At 42.9% G+C, this 22,572-nt stretch overlaps 1 protein-coding gene across 1 annotated transcript in view; it reads right to left on the reverse strand.

The window, feature by feature from the left end:
- CELSR1 (cadherin EGF LAG seven-pass G-type receptor 1) overlaps positions 1-22,572 on the reverse strand; it is a 173,213-nt gene that overhangs the window by 24,598 nt on the left and 126,043 nt on the right. The window contains exons 9-22 of the mRNA XM_086746818.1: positions 18,855-19,021; positions 18,212-18,397; positions 17,771-17,884; positions 17,347-17,521; positions 16,468-16,609; positions 14,595-14,715; positions 12,698-12,881; positions 11,773-11,874; positions 9,847-9,941; positions 9,317-9,526; positions 6,489-6,672; positions 4,087-4,230; positions 2,681-2,882; positions 2,176-2,343 (exon numbers count right to left, since the gene is read on the reverse strand). Of these exons, the coding sequence (XP_086602944.1) occupies positions 2,176-2,343; positions 2,681-2,882; positions 4,087-4,230; positions 6,489-6,672; positions 9,317-9,526; positions 9,847-9,941; positions 11,773-11,874; positions 12,698-12,881; positions 14,595-14,715; positions 16,468-16,609; positions 17,347-17,521; positions 17,771-17,884; positions 18,212-18,397; positions 18,855-19,021 (2,194 nt within the window). The remainder of the gene's footprint in view (positions 1-2,175; positions 2,344-2,680; positions 2,883-4,086; positions 4,231-6,488; positions 6,673-9,316; positions 9,527-9,846; positions 9,942-11,772; positions 11,875-12,697; positions 12,882-14,594; positions 14,716-16,467; positions 16,610-17,346; positions 17,522-17,770; positions 17,885-18,211; positions 18,398-18,854; positions 19,022-22,572) is intronic.

Genomic DNA, 22,572 nt, shown 5'->3' on the forward strand with positions numbered 1-22,572 from the left:
TTTTTAAAAAAAAAAGAAATCTTTGGTTTTGGGTCAGTGATCAGACAAGCAATATAGGGAAGTGATTGCACAGAGCAAACTGGTGGTAAAAAAAGTAAAAAAAAAAAACAAAAACCACAGAGATACACATGTTTTTGAGTCATCTCTATTTCCCTAGATTAGAAACTGCTTGTAAAACTCTTACATGAAATATGTTTCAGCAGTAATATGATTTTATCATAGTGTTCATCTAAAATGTAGGCAAGAAAAGGTTAAAAACAGTAAAGAATATTTTCCATCAGGAGGCCTCTTGCATTAACATCAGGGAGAAACTGCTCCCTTAAAAATTATTCCTTGTTCAGCCTTGGTTAACTTCAGTGACTTCAGAATTTTTTTTATATCAATATTAATGATTCTATTCTGAAGTCAATAAACAATAAAAACACTCCTGTTATTCCTGAAAGTGTTTTTAATTAGACATTACAGGAGATTTTTTTTCATTCAGCAATAAAATATTTGTTAAACAGCTTTAATATAATTTTATTTTGAAAAGTACTCACTTTTAAAAAACTCTTTTGTTACAGGCAGTTTAAGAGCTGCTTTTTAACTGTGGCTGTAGGAAGACATAACACAGACAACAATGCCATTGAAGTTGCCAGCAAATAGCTAATAGATGAATCACTTCAGAGCTAATGAGTTTTTCAAGCCCATACGATGTTTAAAAATTGATGAAAAAGGGCTTGCCATTCCCTCATAGTTGGCAGAATCATCTGTATATAGCAGCAATTACACCACTTTACAGGCAAAGAGGAGTTTATTATGGCTAACATAACAGATTTCTGTTGCCTCTTCGATCCTTTCAAGGACACAATCTCCTGAAGCTTTTGACTAGGAGGCAAACATTTCCTAGGTTAGTTTGCTCTGTTATTTCCAGCACAGGATATTGCCTTTTAATGGATTTTTCCATAGGTTTACTAGGTTTTGGATCATTAGGAAATGAGTAACAGCTATTCCTTTTACCCTGGGCAGAAAGTATCATCCTCTCACTATATACCTGGTTTTACGGTTGAAAATTGCATTATATATGTAATAGTTACAATATTGTGAAATCATAACGTGCAGAGCATGTAGTTACCTCTCAACACATTTTCTTCCGTTTTATCCACACTCTTGAAATATCTCCAACAGGACTGTGCTGTCTCCACGTCATAAACCCAATAAAATACTTACAAGCATATACAGCTTAGCATTTTTCCCATTTTCAAGAAAACTATGTCTGTATCTTTAACTTCACTGAATACAAAAAACCCAAATAAGCCATTTTCAGAATACCGCACCTTTCCCCTCACACCTCCCTCCTAGACGGTCAAATACTCTCTCCTTATGTTCTGCTTACGTATTATGATTTCTTCCTAACAAGTGGAAGAGGTCTAAGGTCCCAAAGAAGGTATTTCCTCTCCCTCCAATTTTTCACTAAAACAAAGGAAAGCAAATCCACAATAGCTGATGGAATGAAAGGTACATAGCTTCTTATCAGTGCAACTGTTTTCGGATTGACTTTTAATTCAAAAATAATTTATAATCCTTACCCATATAACTTTATCTGCAAAACCTCAGTCCTCCTTTTTACCAACATGAAGACTTGGTTTTGTAATTTTTTTGCACTGGCCCTGGTTGAGGCATCAAGGGTGGGTGCCTGCTTGCCATGTACTCTGTCACTGGAGTGTAAAAGGAGAAGATTCAGCCAAAGAACGGAATCATCTCCTGGAGACGCCCTCCTAAAAAGACGGCATGGGGCAATGAGAGTCCTGACTTAGGGACCTCAGATGAGCCATGAATTCAGGCACTGAAGTCAGACTAAGCCTGTCCAAATGTATCTGTGGGCCAAATGCATGAACAAATACAAATAAATTGTGAGATTTATTATTGCTATGTGAAAATGAACCCTGTAGAAAAACATGATGGCACTGTGTTTGTTAGAAACCACATGGCTAATCCTTTCAAGAGTTATGATGATTATTTTCATTTTTCTTAGGTTGGTGGGAAATTACTACATGGCTCTATTCCACCAGAAATCAGTTGCCAGTTCAATAAACTGAGCAGAAAGGCTTTTCCAAAGAATCACCTTCCTGGGCAGAACTTCTCTGCTACCGGCACAGCTGCTGTGCACAGCCCTAAGACAAGCAGGAGACATACGTGATGGAGTGGTTCCAGAAGACACAGACGGGCTTCGTTCTCTCCTCTGTTTCCAGCATAGTGTACTCCACAATGATGGGCTTTTCCACCAGGTTGGGAGGAAGCTCCCCATCACTGTGAATGGCTGTGCTCACTACAGGAGTGTTAATAATAGGGCGATTTGGCAATCTGCAGAAGGAGAAAAATTGGACAGTGACCTAAATGTTGAAATGCAAAGCACTGATTCAGCAGGTTCTGCAAATAAGGTATTTCCAGTCACTTTCACTCAGAAAGTGAAGCAGACGCACTATCAGCCTTCCATACAGCTGTGTCTCCAAAAGCTGCTGGCACTATTGATGTGGTTGTCCTCCCACAGTGTGCCAGAGGAGGACAAGAGACAGCACTGCAGTGACAACTGCAGCACAGATGACATTTGGTCACCATAAAAGCAGCTCTGCCTCCCCTGCACACTCAAAGCAAGTGGAAGAAGGGGCCTGCACAACTCACAAACAGGTGTGAAGTTTACCTCAAGCTCCTTCGGTCAGGATCATAGTTTTCAGGCAGGAGGTGTCCCAGGGATCGGTATATAATGACCATGGCAACAGTATGCTGTGTTGAGACATCCGGGTGTCGCTTCTTTCTCTTTGCAAAAGCACTCTCACGGCTTAGCGCATCACTGTTCACTTTAGAGGACAATTTTTGATTTGAAGGTTTCATTGTAGGCACTGCTATGGAATAAACACCAATATTAAATTCTTTCCACGCAGCTTCGGAGCTACCATTTAAACTGGTAACTCTGCTTTGCAAAGATACAGAGATATTGTTGTTATAACTCTAGGCTTACAACACTCAGCATGTTCCTAATGATATATTTGATATTTTAAATAAAATTTTAGCACATTTCATAGTTACATAGCTGATAATCAAATAACCATTGAAGCATGAATAATCATTTAGCCTAGCTAGAAAAAAAAGCCATTTCTAAGCTAGAAGATCCGTAAGTATATAAATACTCTGTGCATCATTTAAGGAGAACATTAAAACAATACACATGCTATTAAACTGCATGTACCTTTATATATGGCAAAGCTAGTATTACTAATAAAACAACTGGTCACATGGGTTTTTTCCCTGCTAATTCTGCTGTATAATGACTTTTCAATTTTGGCAGTATCCCTTAAAATTCACATTTTTCCTTACAGAAAAGACACAAGTCATACAAGTAGGTGCCCTGTTTCTGAGGAAAAAGCCGTAACAATGTACCAGCTTATTCATTATTACGTGTTACTTTCACAAGTGTCACTATTTCTCCATTTGGAGGATATTCAGCCACAATATGTGTACGATTATTGCACTTTGGGGTTACCCTCTCTCTCTTCCCTTGCCCAAAGTAACTTGTGGTTCCTCTCGTCAATCTCCAGGTACTTCAGAGACACCGGGAAGTAGGTACTTCCTCATGTATTGTCCCGCATCACTAATCTCCCTGCGTAGCTCAAGATTTTTTATTTGCTGTCTAGTTCTGACAACATGGCCCTGCTCCTAGATTTGGATTCTCCATCTCTCACACCACCTCCCTGCAGGGACTGGGGGAAAGCGGCTGTGGGGCTGCAGGCTCCGGGTGGCCGTCCTGTCCCATCCTGGTGGGAACAGAAGCAGAACATTTCTCCCGCATTGACAGGGCGGTTGGAGGGGCCACGAGTGAGACCTGACAGACAGGTACAGCCAGTTATGCAGCCCCCCGCCATGCTCCCATCGCTGCCGGCAGGCAAAATGCCTCAGAAGTATGCACAGCTGCTCCATCCCTAAATAATGTTCACTTGTGTAGACGGTTGCCCCACTCTCACCCTAGTACCACTCCGCTTTATGAGGATTAATCACACTCCTTGGGAGCTAGTCAAAATTGCCTTCCGAACAGCAGCAGAAGGGTTTTACCTTTCCTGTCTGAAGGTCTGAACAAAGTATCAGGGAAGACAACAGATGACTCCAGATCTTTTGGATAATCTTCTTTAATCTCATGAAATCGTGGTATTCTAGCTCCCGTGAAATTAGACTTGTCAAAGACGTCAACAGCAACAACTGAGGAAAAAAGTTTCCCATAAAATTTATTTCAATGCTTTCAAATATGATACAGAGACAAAATGAAACATAATTGAAAGGTTAAAAAATCTGCATGATGCAGAGAAGACATTTAAACCTCCAAATGCAAAGCCAAATTTAATTTCTCTCAATTAATACCTTAAATGACAGCTAAAAGCGTATGTGTCAGTATTATGTTACGTTTTATAAATTTATTTTGCAGTGGAAAGGAATTCACAAGACAGTATCTCTTACTAGGAAAACACTACTGCAAATTTTGAAAATACAGAAGTGTTATGTTCCAATTTCAGACTTGCTTCTTGCAGGGAAGGCTAAATCTGCTCCTTCAGAAATACTGTTCTTCTACATCTGTTAAACTGCAAAGTCAGCTAAGCAAAGAAAATTACCTGGATTTTACCTGGGACTACTCCTTAGTCCTCCAGTTCTCCTTCCTCTATGCTAGCAGTTCCTCTCTGGCTCACCTCATCAGCTCTGCCTGTTGTCTAACTGCCAAAATACTTTAAAGCAGCTGAGTTGGCTTGAACTTTCTCATTTAAGAGAAGTCTTTGAGGGCCAATTTAGATGTTCTAATAAAAGTGAGAAGCTGGAAGTCCTGGGGGTAACCCTACACCGAAAGCTGCAATCCACTGCAAGTTTCTATAGGAAGAAATATCCAAGTTAAGAACTGCAAATTCCCATTCCTTTCCTAGTCTCTAAATAACTCCCAGATGAGCCATTAGGAAACTCCATTAACGCCACGTTCACCTGGAAAAACCGTTCAAAAGAAAACAGCCCCCTTTCAGGCCAGAGTTGCCTCATCCCTCCCAAGTTCACGCCTTTTTACTCAGGAAGAGCTAGTTGAAAAAAAAAAATCACAATTTACAACCTAACAGAAATTCTGTTTTTTGTTTTAATCTCAGTTCAGTTTGCTTAAAACACCCAGCATATTTTCTTCTGAGTGTGAAGGTAAAAACATTTTGATTCTGATAATCCTGAATCAAAAGGAAATATTTTGGTGTTGGTTTATTAAACAGAAATCAAAGTATTTCAGTTTGGCTTAGTTCAACAATAATCCTTTCCCCTGGTGCTGATGCAGGACTTTATACCTTTGTAGCTTGACTGTCTCATGCCTTTGCTTTTTTCACCCCTGTGACTGGCAATGAAGCACTCAGGACAAGGCTTGTAAGCAAAGGCAAACTCACTTCACATGCCAACGGGTGTAACTGGGAAAATAAGACAAGTTTTTGGGCACAGGAGTCCTTCTTCAGGTCTGAAATACAAGCAGCAGCTTGGAAAGCGGAATACAAGTTCAGGCTGATAATAATTTAGACCACCTCTGAAAGAAAAATCAGGTATCAATGCTGCTTAGGAGGGACCTCTGAAGGTCACCCAACTCTGAGCAGGACTACCACCAACACCCAATCAGCTCAGACTGTTGGTACCTGGGGAGAAAATGAAATAGAGAGGGCAGGGGAGAAAAAGGGGAAAAGAAGTCAACCAGGCTGTGGTTGCTATGCTTCACTTGCACATGTACCATGGGGACAACATGAAGTACACCACAGTCCTGCAAGTGCAGAAGCTGCTCTTTGCTTGTCAGAGGAGGCATTTACATGTTTTGGTAAAGGTGTCTTGGTATGTCTGATGTTTCCTTCTCAGTTTAGACCCATTCTGGATATTTTAGATCCCAAGAATTTTGCTCTGATGATGGGAGGCCTGGAGGGTGTTTGAAGGCCTGAATGGGCGACTCTGAGAAAATATCTTTCAGCACAGGAATTTCTACAGAAGACGATTTTCTGGATAGGTTCCAGGCTAGGAACCCATGTGAAAATCAGAAGTATATGATCAATAGTAAGGTTTTTTTTTTTGTATTGCAGTGACTCTTCAGGTAGTGGTGGTGTGATTCTTTCAAAAATGTCATCTACTTATGTTCAACTACAGTGGGTGGTCTCAAAAGGCATTAACTTTACTTACAAACTTTGCCCCTCCTACCATCTGTACATTACTGTGGCTGCAACAAAATGCCACACAGAGCAGTGGCACAGAGGGAAAACAGATCAGACATCTCCCAGGAGGCCCCCATGGCAACTGAGAGATACGGATCAAGGCTCAATGGACTTGAAATGAATGCACTGATAAGATTAGGAAATCCAAGTATGTTGTTTCTTAGTGGGTACTACTAAAACAAACAGCTAGCCTCTCTAGCTAGCACATTTTTAAAGTTCTAAGATGAAATGGCAGTTTACAACACAGATACTCACTCATGTTAGGGGCAACAATGACAAAAGGTCTCATGTAGGTTTTCTTCATGTTCTGGGCCACGTTGTTGAAGTATTCCTCGTAATGCCTGAGCAGGTGAGCGGTGCCACCCTCCGTTCGCTGAATTTGCTCCCAGTGCTCCTTGTTGCTGGGGTCCAGTAGAGCACTACCCACTTTGATAATATTCTGAGAAACAAAGTACAAGCCTGCATTAACAGGCAAGCAAAGCGCTGGGTTTCAAGAGAGGAATATTGAAAATGATTGGCATTACTGCCTCAGGTGAGTGTATAATGAAATATTTTAATGCAGACGTGTTCTACAGCGGCCTTATGAAAATATGCACAGCAGTTACTCACCCTGAGGTTTTTTTTTGTTACATAAAGCAAATCCCTCCAAACTTTTTATGAGCAAAATAAGCCAAAATTGGAGGCTATACGACAACTGCCTACTTTCTCTCCCTTTTAAGACAGGAAACCTAGGAAGAAAATGCAGAAGGAAAACCTAACCATATTTCCTTTGTCTCAGACAGATGAGAGACAAGAAAACCAGAATGTTTGGTGTGTACATTGAAGAACTCCCCCAGAGAAATCAAAAGAAAGCGATATGTTAAAAATCAAAAGAAAGCTACAGATAGCAATATTGCTTTCTCTTTAATTTTCATTTTTTTTTACTTTGTTGATTCTTGGACAACAAGTACAACTTAGATGGTGAAGAATGACAAGAGCAAATATTAACTTGCATATACGAACTTGAAAATACATAAGAAAACTTAAATCATGTTGTTCTCCTCTCATTTTTATGTTGCTTACAAATTGTGTTAGAAACAAAGTTCTCGCTGAGGATCTGCCCCTTCTGCCCTTTCTTACAAGAATGTGTGAAGCGACCCTCAGGCTGAATGGAGGAAGATCCAAAAAGAGAGCTTTAAATGGCTTAAACAGGAAAGCTGCTAGGAAATTTTTTTAATCTTGGTGTACATATGAACTACATCGTTGTGTCAAAACCGAATTCCTAACTAAAGTAAAACTTGCATAAATGGTGGCAGGAATTAATCACCTTAAGCTCTAAAATAGCCAAGGCAAATATTTAGGCTTCATTTAGAAGGAGTCGGGGAAGATGCTATATTCTCTAAGTATTATCTGATGTTGCAAACTTGTATCTGAGATAAAAGAGGCTGCCAGTATGACTACTTTTATCTAGGGTGAGAAGCACTACATGGTTCCCCAGGAACGCAGGAGACACATGCTGTACATGGTACCAGGCCTCTTCAGTGCTTGTGAACGTTATTTATGGGGTTTTTATTATCTATTTTTCAGGCTTCTACCTGAGACTAAGAAAAAAAATAAATTCCTTCTCCCCTTGTGCTCCCTCAGCCTAGAATGTTGCCTCCTTTTTCTCATGAGCTTTACTGACTAGTTTTCAAATTCCTGACCTATTCTAAAAATATTTAGGGAGTTCTTGAAAACATCATCTGTACGAGTTTCAGTGCCAAATGCAGAGAATAATAAATTAAAGCAGAGGTTTCCAAATATTTTTTTTTTGCTTATTGTTCTTATTTTCACTTAACAAAATATGCTAAAAATGAAGTTTCTTTTCAAGATCTGAATGGGGGAATTCAATCACTCCACAGCCTGCAGGTACAAGTTTGTCCACACACTGTCTCTTTAGAAAAGGAAAATTGGAATCTCTTAAGATCTGGTGCATCTAAAACGTTAAATGTTTCAGAAGTTCTCTGCTCTCTTGTTGACTGTACAGCGCAAGACATTGAGGAATTTTCTCAGTCACATTTCCTCCTGCTCCCACCTCCACCTCCCCAGGGACGCCCTTTCCTGGTGCAGCTTGGCCTTGTACAGGGTCTTCAAGTTCACCCCAAAGTCTGCCTGACCTGGTTGGTCCTCCTGGAGTACTGCGAGCAGTGAGCTGGGTGCAACAAACCTTCAAAGGGAGTCAGACCACCTTTAGGCAGCACAGAGGCCAGTCTCAGCACACGGAGGGTTGTTCCAGCACCCCTATGCTGGTGCCCAAGCTCCGGGCTCTACTAGCACAGGCCCAGCAGGATGTTTTAGCTTGGATACTGTGCTGTGCCATGGTTAGGATCTTGGAAATAATATTGGCCAGTGTGGACAGCAGTATCCTGCAGCACACATGGAAATGAGGAGAGCTCTATAAGCCTGATATGGGTCATCCCACCTTTGCATTTTCAGATAACAGAAAACTCCCAGCTTCCTCCGCATCTCACATTTTTGCACCACAGCTATGTGTTTCCCCCAGACAGGGAGGGTGCTACAGCTTGTTCTCCAGACCTGGCCAGGTCTTTGGTAATAACTGGGTCTTTCATGAACGCTCTGACTAGCAGAAGCCCTCTGGCATGCATTTTTGTATGTGTCTGTATCACTTAAAATAGCAATACAGTATGGAGTGTCTTTCAAAGAATCAACTCTTTAATAAAGATGACTCAAGTGTTTCCAAACTGAATTATAAGAAACCTTCAGAGTCAGTAACTGCACACTTAAACGAAAACGCTCACATTAGGCAGGTTTTCAAACAAAATTGAAGATGGTATACAAAGCTATTTTATCCAGGAATAACAGATCAAGTGGATTATTTTTTCATTTGGGAAATTTTGCTTTTGGTTGTTGTATTATGTCTGCACACACACGTGCATAACCAACTTCCCATTCTAAACTGAGAAGACTGACTCATTCGTGAAACATATTAAGCAATTACATGATATTCACTCCGCTTTGGTCAAGGGCAAATTTAATTATCCATTGTCATAAAATTTTTATGGGGATCTGTAAAGGCTCAGCACAGTATATGGTATCTTGCTTACTTCATTGAATTCCACGTCCCTTGTGGCTGCCAAGTCAAATCCTTGCTGCTGGCTCTCATATCGGAGGACTCGGATCATCATCTGGTAAGCTGTCCTCACGTCATTGCCATACAAGCTGTGTGTGTACTTGGTGGCATTCTGCAGCACTCTCACGATCCGTATGGTTTTGTCTCCATCCAACTTGGTTTCATTGTGGTGTAACTTCTCATTCTGAATCAGAGACAAGAAGGAAGAAAAAAACTCAGTGATGCATCTTTTTTTTTTTAATTCTAGTCACAAAGACAACCACCATTTAGGGATTTTTGGCACAAAGGAGTTGTTTGATCAAAATGGTGTTTGTCTTCAGAAAGGGGTGGACAGGACAATGCAATGGAAAATGAAACTGAGAGCCAGAAGAGCACAAGGGTCCTGATGGGAAACGAGGGGGTTCAAAGGACTCAGTCAAAAGATGGAGTGCAGGGATATCAAAATGGAGTCTGAACTGATGATCATTTGTAAAATAAATGCAAAAATGAGAAAACATAGCTTACCATGATTTTTAGATCCACAAAAGTGTTGGTGGTGCAGTTGAAAAGCTCAGGAGGCAGCCAGCCCTTTTCAATGTTACAATGGCGAACTGCATTTCCTGAAGGAAACAAAGCGTTAATGGTAAATAATGCTCTGAATTGTGCTTTGTAAATCTTCATAGATGTCAAATATCCTATCCTATCCAAATTTCAGATTTCCTACTTTTTCAGGTTTCTTAGAGCTACGCACATGTTTCACTTTCCAAACCGGGATTCCTGTCTGAGAAAAGTTAAATACTACTAATCTCATGAATTGTTTTCCCCAGGCTTTAGAGAAAAGTTAGGCAAGCTTCAAAATCTGCCTAATCACTCCCAGCCTCACTGCCTTGACATTCTCAAATGAATGCCGCAATTTATTTATACTATAAATATGAGAAAGACTGTGCACTTCCTAAATATTTCTGAAAACATATCCCTGCTCAGATTTCTATGCCTATATAGGAAGATTCCCAGGATAAATGCTGTCCTCATGTCAAAACATGCCAGCACCTTCACACGCTGCACGCAGTAAACACTTCAGCCAACACGTATAATTGCCTTTTGCCGCTTATGAATGGTCTATCAGCAGCTTGCTGTTTAATTTAGCCTACTATTTTGTACTATTTGTCAAATAATTTCAAACTGTGGTTTTCAGCTGTGGATCCCTCACAGTGAATTGCAAGTTATCAAACTCAAAATTTACATTGTGCTAGTTAACTTGCACATAACACACTGCATGTGTCTAAGCCATTTAATTACTAATATCTAAATAAGAATTATAATTAACTGAACAATATCTAATATTATTTCTCTTCCATGATTAGGTGAATACAATTAAGCCTCAGGTTCTTACTCTGAATATTTATTAGTACAAAGCTTACTTTTTTGAATTTCTGTAAAATTCACTTAAAACATGCAATTCCTGTAAGTACCCTTGCCTGCTAGCCTATTAGCTACAAGAGACACTGAGGTCAACCACAAGAACAGTGCAGAAAATTTACTTTAATTCAACTTTATACTGTTTAATAATGTAAATAGTCATTACTTAAAAAAAATTAAACAATTCTATCTCCTAAAAACCTCAGAACAGGAGCTTGGTTGACCACAAATCTTCTGCAGACCTACAGACCTTGACCTCTCCCCAGTAATATCTGTCACATAGCAAGTGGAAGTCACATAATCATTTGTAACTCATTGAGCCTGAGGAGTGCTCGCAGCAGAGTTACCAGCCCTAGAAATGAGACAGAGGTTTCATATCCCCTAGAACAGCCTTTGGAAAAGGTTGTGAACTCCATTTTCAAAAATCTGATGAACATTTTCAGGGACCCATGTGAAAAAGCAGGTTGTTGTTTGCTTGCTGTACAAAACAACACAGCTCGTGCACTTCATAAAATGTGTTTTCCAGCTGTCTGACGTATGGGTTAGAGAAAAGATGTTGAGTGGAAAAACACAAATTCTGTTGTAACTGTTAGCTTTATTAGCCTACAACGCTAGTAAAGCAATCATCATGTAAAGGATTTTCCTCCTTTTATCTTTGCCCAGAGGAGCTGCAGTGCTAAAGAACACGTACAAGTCACTAGAAACTAAACCTTACATGTGTAAGAATTGCTTGATAAACAGAAAACTAGACTGTGCTTTTTTGAAAATACAGATACAGAATTTCTGTTATATGTGCTTATCTGCTGCACTTTTTTATTTATTTATTGCTACTATTCCAAATGGACTTTAAAAGTTCTTAAGTTTCAGCTCGCTAAACTTTTCTGCTTGTGATATGCATGAGCAATGGCTCTGATCTCTAGACCCAACGAATTAATGTCATTCCCTGTTTACACATTTTTTTTCCTCCTTTTTTTTTTTCCCCTCAAACAGGCATGTAGATAAAGTAGTTAATGTTCTACCCAGAGAACTTACCCACTGATCCCTTAGGACATGGCACAGCAGCTGGCTGGCCAAACTTGGTCTGTGGCCACCAAATACCAGCCTCGAAAGCTTTGGGACAGCCATTGTAAATTACTGAAAGCAGAAAAATAAATGATGCATTCTTTTCTGACAAGATAAAAGTCACAACAAGGAGATATTTCAACCTGCCTAAAGGACCTTCCTGTAATTCCCAAGCCCCATCAGGATACTTGTCCTCTGCAGCACCTTCCAAGCTGCAACCTGTCAGCTGCTCCTTATCCAGCAGTGTGGGCAGACAGCTACAGGCAGAGGAGAGCTCAGGATGATTATGGGGCTGTGGATTTTGGCTCTGCCTATCTCTGCCTGTTCCTTTAATGTTTCCCCTTCGTTTCACCCACACGCCGTGGCGAGACGGCTGCTGCAGTAGCTTTGTGCTGATCACAGGAAGAGGGTGGGTGGGTGAGAGGAAAGGCAGGACAGGCAAGATGGGGAAGAAAGGAAGAGGGCACTGGGTGTGTGGCACAGCCTCTGTGAGCAGAAGGTGCGAGGGCTTTCGTCTGCCTCTTCATCTGCAGAACAGCAATACAGTGCCGAACTGGCAGATGAACTCAGGTTTCAAGTAACATTGGGATTAGAGTTTTGCTCTCCCCTCCCTAAGCTTGTTATATTTCAATTTGATGAAAATCAAAGAAATATGAGCTTTTTTTCTTTTTCCCCAGCCCCTGTGAGTCATATTGGCACAGACTTAGGTGGAGGGGTTCAGGTTTAGGCTGCTGCAGCTCCCATTGCCCCTGCTGGAGTCACCCCTTTGGGCCCCTGCGCGCCCCAGGATGCAGCTGTGTGCCCACCGCTGTGCATCCCCCATCTCCCCGCTGCTAGCAACTGGTCCTGCAACTACAGCCCAGCTGATCAGCAGCGCTTGCTGGACAAGAGGTACCTTCACAGCCCTTCACGGTAACCTCAGCAAACGGGTTGTCACAGCGGTTGCACTGCCGCCCTATGACACCAGGTTTGCAAGGACACTGTCCCGTCTCCACGTCGCAGGCACGCGTGTGGGAGCCCGATGGGAAGCAGTCGCAGGGGTAGCAGGTGTCACTGCTCTGGGGCCTGTAGTAATTTGCCTACAAAAAAACCAAAATTATAGACATGAGGTATTTGACTTGTTGGAGCGAGTCCAGAGGAGGGCCACAGAGATGATCAGAGGACTGGAGCATCTCTCCTATGAGGACAGGCTGAGAGAGCTGGGGCTGTTCAGCCTGGAGAAGAGAAGGCTCTGGGGAGACCTTATAGTGTCCTTCCAGTACCTAAAGGAGGCCTACAGGAATGACAGGGAGAAACTCTTTAGCAAGGCCTGTTGTGACAGGATGAGGTTTTAAAATAGAAGGAGGTAGATTCAGATTAGACATCAGGAAAAAATTTTTTACAACGAGGGTGGTGGAAAATTGGCACGGCTTGCCCAGAGAGGTGGTGGATGCCCCATCCCTGGAAACATTCAAGGCCAGGTTGGACGGGGCTCTGAGCAACCTGATCCAGTTGCAGATGTCCCTGCTCCTTGCAGGGGGGATTGGATTAGACGACTTTTAATCGTCCCTTCCAACCCTAACTATTCTACGATTCTATGACTTATATTCCAAATTGCTTGTGTTTCTGAAATCCTGCTCTAGCAGCGCGTGCATCATAAAAGGGCTAATTTTGCCAAGTACGGAATAATAATAATGATATTACTATTAACAGAAAACATAATAGCTATGGAAAGTGTGCTGTGTTAGTCCTGGCAATGCAGAGAGGCAGAGCTGAGCGCTGGGAGGATGGCTAGGCTGCCTTGCACCAGAGAGACTTGGGGCTTGGACCATCATTTGCAGTGGGGGCAGAGGGTCCATGTTACTCCTTGTGTACTTGCTGCCAGTGCCCAGCAAATGTATTCTTGGAGGATCTGCAGTTTTCTCTGCTTTGCAATTCCACTCTTGTATGGAATGAACAAGCCAGTAAGGAAACTTCTTGCACTGTCCATTTATGTTTCATGTACAGGGCGGAGAACAACCAGTGATCACGTATTCAAATTGCATCTGTAAATGCTTTTGATCTGGGGTGTTATGCAGTTAAACAGGAGCACGGTGCTGGCACCCTACCGACTTGATTTAACACAACAGTTGCTGTGTGTCCTGTTGGCATTTTGGAAAGGAGTAGTGGGTAAGATTTGCTGCTGCCGGTCTGCACAGGCACAGCTCTTCTGATGTCATTCAAGCCTATTGTAAAACCTCTTGTGAGAAGTCCTTTGTAAAACCTTCAGGAAGGAGGCACCTCCCCTCCCTCATCCTCCGTCTGTCCCTGTCTGTCCAGGGCAAACTCCTCTTCAACTCGACAGAGCTGTCACTGAGGAAAGCATTTAGCCTCTCGTATTATTTACCTCTCTCCAGTTGCTAAGTCTCTTGCTGGCCATTGCACAGGGCAGAGCTTCTCCCAGCTGGCCCCAGCTGTTTCACGGCTATTACTCACTTGTGATACACAAAACACCATCGGCACTCCTCTGCACCCAGGTCTGATCTCCCCCGATAAACCAGGCTGCACTTCAGAGAGATCAGAGTCAGGCTTTCATCCTCTCCGTTTTGCTTTCCAAATGCAAATAAGATAAGGGCTGCACAGTATGATTTTGTGAAGGGTGGTGCCAGCAAAATGTTTTAGGTGAAGATTAACTACACTGTGCGCATATATACATGATACAAAGCACAACTGTGTGTACTTTGTCTCAGAGACTCACTTCTTGTAGTTATTAGTGGCATAGCTACTTTTTAAACTAAAGAAATTTTGACTTAAGACTGATTTCTTTTGCTTACCTTGCAGCGGCATTCTCCATTGGTCTTATTGCAATCGGAATCAAACCCTTTACTAGTCTCACAATTACATGGGCCACAGATGGGATTTCCCCACCAGCCTCTGGGACAAGGCAGGTCAATCCTATAAAAGAAAATCAAATTGAAAGAAAGTTCTGACAAGCTTTCCCTTAAAAGGTGGGAAAAAAAGAGCTTCGGGCCAAATCAGCACTCAGCCAGCTTATAGAGTGTAACATATTTCACTGCAGCAGCCAACAATCAATACATATATAAATACACATACACTGTAATAAAAGAAAATACAGATTATCAGTGCTACAAAACCCTAGAGGGAATGCCTCCCTAAATGTTCTCAAGGCTAGCTCCTCTTCACAAGGAGTATACACCTGTACGACAAAATACAGTGCTCCTTCCTTTGGCAGAGGGTGATGGGGCCCACACTGTCCAGTGGAAACGGTCCTGGTCCCACCAGCCCCAGTCTGCCGTCGGGGAAAGCGCTGGCCGGGGCAGGCTGGACAGGCTGTGTTGGGCTGTGCTAGCACTTCAACAGCCCAGGCACTGCAGGTGGTGGTGAGCCCATGCCCTGGTTCACCTACTACCACAAGCAGCCTCGGGGTACAGCTCCCCAATATTTTATATCCCACCTTCCATCCCCGTGGGTTCCTGTCCCACCCTTGCCATGGGCAGCAGTGCTTGTCCAGCCTGCAGGGACACTAGCTCAGGTGCAAATGTCACTCCTGCTGAAGGATAACCCTCGTTTCCACTGGTTCTGTTTCTTCAAGGTGAGCTTTTGAGCAGGTTTGTCCCACAGATGCCCCAGCACTAGTGCTGGCAAGGAAAGCTCTGGGAAGGAGCCGGGGCAGCGACCAGGGTCTCTGCTAGTTGGAAGTCTTTATCAAGCAACAGCCTGAAGGATGACACTGCTGAATCTGTGATCAGCATAACACAAGGAATCCCCTCCCTGCTGCTCATTTTAGGAAAGAAAAGCTGTTCGCTGTCTGTTTCAAAGACCATGCCAAATTTTGTTTACGGTAATTGCCAGGTTTGTACTTCCATGCTTTATAATACGAAAAACCACAATGCTGCACTTGACATGATGTCAGCAGATAATGACAAGGGACAACGTCTCTATGTCGCTAATCCAGAGGAACGAAAGATGAATCCAGCAACAGCACGGCCAACATTTGCAAGCTCACACAACAAAAGGCGGAGGAAGAAGCTTGCGGTTTTCAAAGGGAAGAAAACATCACATGAGCTATTCCTAAATGGGCAGACAAATGCACTTCATTTGCACATCATGAATGGCCCGTATTACAGTAAGTCAAAGTGTCGCCTCTGATATAAGAGGAGGTTGTTTGCTGAATGCTTATCTGAGACTGGGAAGCTGGTGACGAGGGAATCAGCACGTTTTCCCCACACAGCAACAGGACATAGGCCTCCTGGACTGTCCAGAAGAGATGGCTTTTTGCCAGCCAAGGGACTGAACCCAAACTGCAAAGCCATTTTATCAGCTAACTGGCACATCAATTTGTGTGTGTGCTGGGGGAGCTGAAGGAGAGATGCAGAGTGAACTCAGGCCAAGCCCACCACGATGTACAGGTCAGATGCAGTGCTGTGTAACACAGCACAACTGGTCTAGCCCCTGAGCTGCTGCTGAAGAAAAGTGGCCCCTGAGTATATGGAAGTTCAGCTGGTCTCTGGGAAGAGAGCTCAGGAATGGCAAAGGGTAGGGAGCCTGCAAATATAATCTGCTATGAACACTCAAATTGGAGCACGAAAGCTACCTGAAGCAGAAAAGGAAGTGGGAGGACTGCTGGCTTAGGAGAAGAGGTACCTGGAAGGATCAAGAAACCAAGAACAAAAATAATTCTCCTACTTGCTCTCGCAGTACTGTCCATAGTAGCTTTGTCCACATTCGCAGGTGTAGCCATGGGATGAGCTAGGTTTGTGCACGCATGTGGAGACATGCTCACATGGGTTCAAGTTACACACATCAACACAGTCTCTTCCAAAGTACCCTGGGGAGATAAGGCCATAAAATTACAGCAACCACTGTAATTTACGATTTGCATGTCTCCAAAAGACCATCTATTTTAAGCTCATACACTAATAACACATCTTCAATAACCAGGAGATTCCCCCTGAGATACTGTCAGAAAGAAGGTACTCTTTTCCCTCTCAGCAAAAAAAGATAGTGGGCTCTTCTTTTCAACAGTCTGTTAACAGGCTTGAGGCACCCTTGTGCCTTTGGTTCCCAGTTTTATATTCAGGGTATGTGTTACAAATAGTTTTGTATTCTCTCCTTGCGTGTATGGGAGGTGACTGTGCTGGGTGCTGACAGCATGTGCTGGCTACATGCACCAAAAAAGAGAAAACATTCAAAGTATCTCGATTAGGATGCAGGGTGTGAGACTGAAATCCAACAGCAGAAAAGGCTGGGAAAGAAAAAGAAGAGAAAAAAAAAGAAAAAGAAAATGGACAAAAAGAGGAGGTGCACAGAAAGAGCCCTTTGGACCAGAGATGGTCTCTCTGTTTGGTTGATATGTTGCCTACAACAAATGATCCTTAGGCCATGACAGCAGTTTCAAGGGTGCAAGAGTAAGACGGAGAATGATAATGCTGTTTGGAAGAGGAAGAATCAGAAGATGAACATTTTGCAAGCATCCTGCAGCTGCTACTGCTGCTGCTCTTCTGATGAGTGCATGAAGATGTGATCCAGCTCCTGGATGAGTGTACGAGATGGTCACTGGGTTACCTGGGTCGCAGATGCAGGAGTAGCTGTCCCAGTCATCGCTGCAGTAGCTGTGCTGGGGACACGGGTTGGAATCACAGGGGTTATCCACTTCACAACCCTCCTTCACATTGATCTTGATAGCCTGTTTCATGTTGAGTGTAGCTATATTTGTAGATGTCTCTCCCATTCTTACTCCCTGGTGACAAAAGACAATAATTTTTAATTTAGAGACTTCATTCAGAATACTGTACTATGTGTTTCATTGCCTCCATTAATCCATAAGGCTACATTTTAAAGAAACATCACCTGATGAGCCACATCCATATTTTTTCAAATGCTATTCCCCTGTGAGACCAGATCTAAGGATGGAAAAGAAAACCCCAGATTTTCACATGGGTATTTTCTTAAAATTTCAAAGTTTGCCGCTACACTTTTCATTTCATACCTGCATACAGCCATTAAATCCCTGCTGAACAGAAACCTGGTCTCCAGAAACACCTCCCACAATGATGCTTTTCATTTTCAGTCCAGGTAGTTGATTTCCAATCTGCACAGTGCTCTGTTGAGGAAAATCACAGTCAATAAGAAGCACTATAATCCTCTGTGACACAGACAGCCTGCTTTCTGTAGTGATGGAGTCAAATAGTAGCTGATAGTAAACTGCAGAACAATTATCAAAACAGTGAGGAGCTAGACATCTGAATGTGGCTTTTTACAGACTTGTTCAGAAGAGATCTCATCATTAGGCTGAATAAATTAATATAACTTCATTGGGCACAAATCACCACAGAATATGGCTCCTACTATTTGTCCACAATGGTTTATCCTATTTTCTCCTAAAAACATTTCTGTAGTGCTTAGTGGCAAAGTTACAATGCTGCCTTACCTGGTACATCCCGTAGTCCAAGGACATGACAGCGAGGTACTTGATGTCTTTACCATCTTTAGCACTCTTCAACTCTATTAATAAATGATGCCACTCCCCATCACTGACTCGTGACTGGCTCATCTTCAAACTAGCAACCTGGCTCAGGCCACTGTACACTTCAAGCTGCACATAGTTGTTCAGTATCTGTTGGGAAAAAAAAATCATGCCTATTTTTGCTACATATTTGTATTTGATGTGGAAGGGGACAGAAGGCAAGATAATAATGTTTCTGAAGACATTTTCCCAAAAGGGAAAAAAGCCCAAGCAGTAAAGAAGGAATCACTTGCAATAAATCCTTGTACAGCTTTGGACATTCAGACTCTAACTTACCCTACTGACAAAAAACCACCAAAACAATAAAGAGATACATTTTTTTTTGCATCTATATTAATGCACACTACTACTTATGTTTAAAAAAATAATCTTAAACTAACAAATCTGAATTTTAAAACGAACTTTTGATATTTGTAAAAGGCTGAAGGAATCATTTGTATTTACTGATGTGCATTTAGCTGGGTGGATGAAGCTATGTAGTTCATGTGGCCATATCCACTGACAGGGGAGAATTTCTTAATTCTTTTCTAACCAAAGACATTTTTACCTGAATGTTGATCTTGGATGCAGCCCCAGCATTGGCTTGCATTAACATGCCATTGACTTTCCGGGTTCTGAACATCAACCCAATGTACCAGGGCACTGAGATGGTAATGTCAAGGTCACTCCAAATGATAATACTTTCACCACTGAAACGCTGAGGAGAAGGCATTGCTGTGAATCAAAAGACAGTAGATAAACAGTTGATATCCTTCAGGACAAAGGTTAAGAGGAGAAACGATGCTGTGTTGTGGTGACGGTGCAAGGCAGCTAGTCTCTCTTCCACCGAGCTGTTTTTAATCTACTGTGGAGTAAGACCCAGTCTACGGGAGTTACTATGAAGCAGCTGACAACGCTGTAAATTCCCAACCTACGCCTGCTGCACTCAAAGGCAGCACCTCCCCACTGCTACGGCATTGCACAGGTGAGAGATATTCCTAGAAAGGTGAGCTCAGGATCTCTACCGATACAGTTCTGCTGATGAGTAGGTGGACACAGCAGGAAGTATAAGCAAGACTTGCTGCAGATGTTTTCAACATATCTTTGATTACCTGCTTCTAATTAACAGATTAAACACAGAAGAAAAGGCTGGGAGGCAATAGGAAATATTAATTAATTATAAATACTCCAGGGACAGATTATTCAGCTGTCACAGCTACACAGCCTTTTCACAGGGAGAAAGCTTGGTTGGAATTGCCTAAATCATCTGCCTTAAATATCTCAAAGTGACAGCTGAAGAGCTGCCCTCCTCTCTAACCGTGCATGAACACAGCTCCTACAGGGAGACATGGATGACAGCCTTCAATGGAAAGCACTTTGCTGATGGACAACAGGGGAACACTCACCCTTTGGACATTTAAAGTAGTTAACCTCAGGTAACAGGAGCTACAGTACCATGGCTTAGTTGATCCCACTGATTAGAAGCACAAATTAAGCCGTTGGAGCTCTGTGCTATTTGCAGCACCTCATGTGTGGCACCTTGTAGTGGAATCTGCAGTCAGCCCCTGCCTGATGTCCTCACTCACAGGCATGCTGGTGAAGTTCACGGCAGCTTTTTGCAAGTGGAAGCAGGCCTTAGAGACCGTGTACAACCACCACGAATTGGCATCCAACCCTGTATCTTGCCATGCACTGAGCCCATGTGGATGGTCAGTGAGATGACACGGGTTAAGTCTTCTTCCTCTTCTGCTCCAAGCTACCATATCTGCTGATTCTTCTGGATTTTCTTGCAGTAAGAGAGATCATGTATGTACAAATGTGTACTTGTTACCTTAAAACGGCAAGTGCTTAGAAAAAGGTAGAGGGACAACTTCATTGCAGAAGATGAAGCTGATATGAAGTTGCATTTTTTTTTGAGGAAACAACCCCAAATCCCAAATGCTAGTATCTCTGCCTTGTATCTCTGTCTCTGTAAGAGGAAAGGTTGTGTGAGGGAGAGCACAGGGAGGAAAGGACTGTCTGTAAGCTCTTTAAGCTCCCTGTTTGTGAGAAACAAGATTTTAGTGATGAGTGGACTACCGCTAGCCAGGCCAGAGATGTAACTTGACGTGCCCTTCTCTAAAATGTAGCTACCCAACCAGCCCACCCTGGGGTAAGTGCAAGCAGCCCCAAAGGGCAGCCCCTCTTCCCCATTGCAGGCTGTGATCTCCCCTTTGCAGTCACACTCAGTCCACCACGAATGCTAGTGGGGACATATGGTGGTACAACTGAAGCTTAGCGTGCTCTTGAAACCCGGACAGCAATTTAAATCGGTTTGCCACCAGACACAGGTGTCCCCAGCTTGCTTACAACTTGAATCCAGCACTCGACTTCTGGCTGTCTGTGCCAGCGCAGATTCATCAGGCTGCACCGCACCACATCAATGGAGAAGGAACCGGGACATCAGTGCTGAGCACAATCATTTCCTCCTTCCGTTCACACGTGCAAAAGTCAGCCCTCTCCTTCCTCCTCTACCCTGCTGACCTTCACAATGACCTCAACTTTCAACTTCTTTGCTAGTGGTTTTCTAGACCATTGCTGAGACTTTTAAGTCCGCTCTGCGTCTGGAGAGCAGAGCCAGGACGCAAACCTTGTGGGTTTCCCACCTGCTGCAGGCTGGAAATTCTGTTTGCAAGTGTTCTGTCTCAGCTCCTGGGAGAACTGGACTGGCATGGCAATTAGCCACCTTCTTCCTTTTCTCACGCATCGTGACTTTTGGTGCTTGCAAATACCATTCCCTTCCCACACCTCCTCCCAACTCCCCTCCCTTCCCTGGGGCCAGAAGGCACCTTTTCCTGCTAGATAAAAAGAAATCCCCATCCATCAGCCCCCTCTGACCTGCTTCCTCCCCCCAGCCCTTCCCCATGCCTGGGACTGGGGGTCTCCATGGAGGGGCTGGTAGCCACACCTGGTGTACCCAGCTGGGACCTGACCACCCCTGTCACCACAGAAGCAAGCGATCATGCTTCCAAGCACAACATCTCCCTGCCATTGGCGATACAGTGATGCAAACCAATCTCTTTCTCAGGGTTGGTCACTTTGAAGCGTGGCCTGTGTATCTATGTACACTTTTATGAGACCCTTGCATTTAAAAGGCCATCAGAAAGGTGTGAAGGCTACTCACTGTGGAGGCAGAGAGCCTGGGGAAACAGACTGCCAACACTGGGATGTCACCTGCAGTTTAGGTGTAGAACATGTGACAGCTGATGTTAGGGTGCAAACCTGTGGTGCTCAGCCCAAGGCTAGAGCAATGACAGCAGCCAGCCGAGAGTGAGTTGAGTACAGCTGCTACACCTTCAGAGCACTGCAATATCTCAATTTTTAAAAGAATTAAACTACAATAAAGATGAAACTTATTTTTCCCTAATTTTATCTCCCTTCTGTACGTCAGAAGGAGACGGGAGCTGCCAGAAGGTGAGTCAGTAGGTCCTAGGAGGGTGGTGAAGAAAAAAACACCCCAGTCTCACTAATGCAGACCAGATCCCAGAGTTTCTAAGAGTGGGCAATCAAAAAAGTTGAATTCTTAACTTTCCAAAGCCATTGCTGTCTGTGAACCTGAAACAGGCAAAAGGGATTGAAGAAATGCATCAGCCAATCACTCCTACAGAAGAATGCAAATATTCTATCTAAGACTTTTTAAAAAATAGCTGCCTAATAGTAACTGATGCTGTTAGGCTCAGGTGAGCACTCAAATGAGCAACCTGAAAGGCAGGAGTATCGTATATCAGTGATTCCTCCTGACTAACTTCAGGCTCCTGAAATCTTTGGTCACATTTCAGAAAAACTCATTTCTTTCTTGGCTTGCAATTTTTCCTTAGGCACACTTTGCCCCACAAATATCAAAGAAGCAAGCAGTCTGCTGCCCTCTAACTATTAAAAAATCACTGCAAATTGAAGCATCAGCAAGAATACGGGGTTACTGAATGGCAAAGGAGACACACAGGAATGCACAGCACTGGAGGCAGAAGAGATTTCTGGGCTGGGGGGAACAGTGATGCTGGGATTCTTGTCATCTGTATTACTTGAATTTAAAATGAATTTCCAGTGATGGCTACAGGGCAGTTCTGAGGTAATTTTCTAAATCCCAAACTTAATATTTTGGTCTTGAGTGTGGGATAAGAAAATTATGAATAAAACACATATTTGATCAAATTTTGAAAATCCATTTCAAAACTGAGATAAAGACAGAGGGAAGGACAGTCTTTTCATGCAGTAGCACTACTCCCCATTCACCCCAGTACAGGTCA

Source organism: Chlamydotis macqueenii, chromosome 1 (genome assembly GCF_036417535.1).
Source record: "Chlamydotis macqueenii isolate bChlMac1 chromosome 1, bChlMac1.mat, whole genome shotgun sequence".
Lineage (NCBI taxonomy): Eukaryota > Metazoa > Chordata > Aves > Otidiformes > Otididae > Chlamydotis > Chlamydotis macqueenii.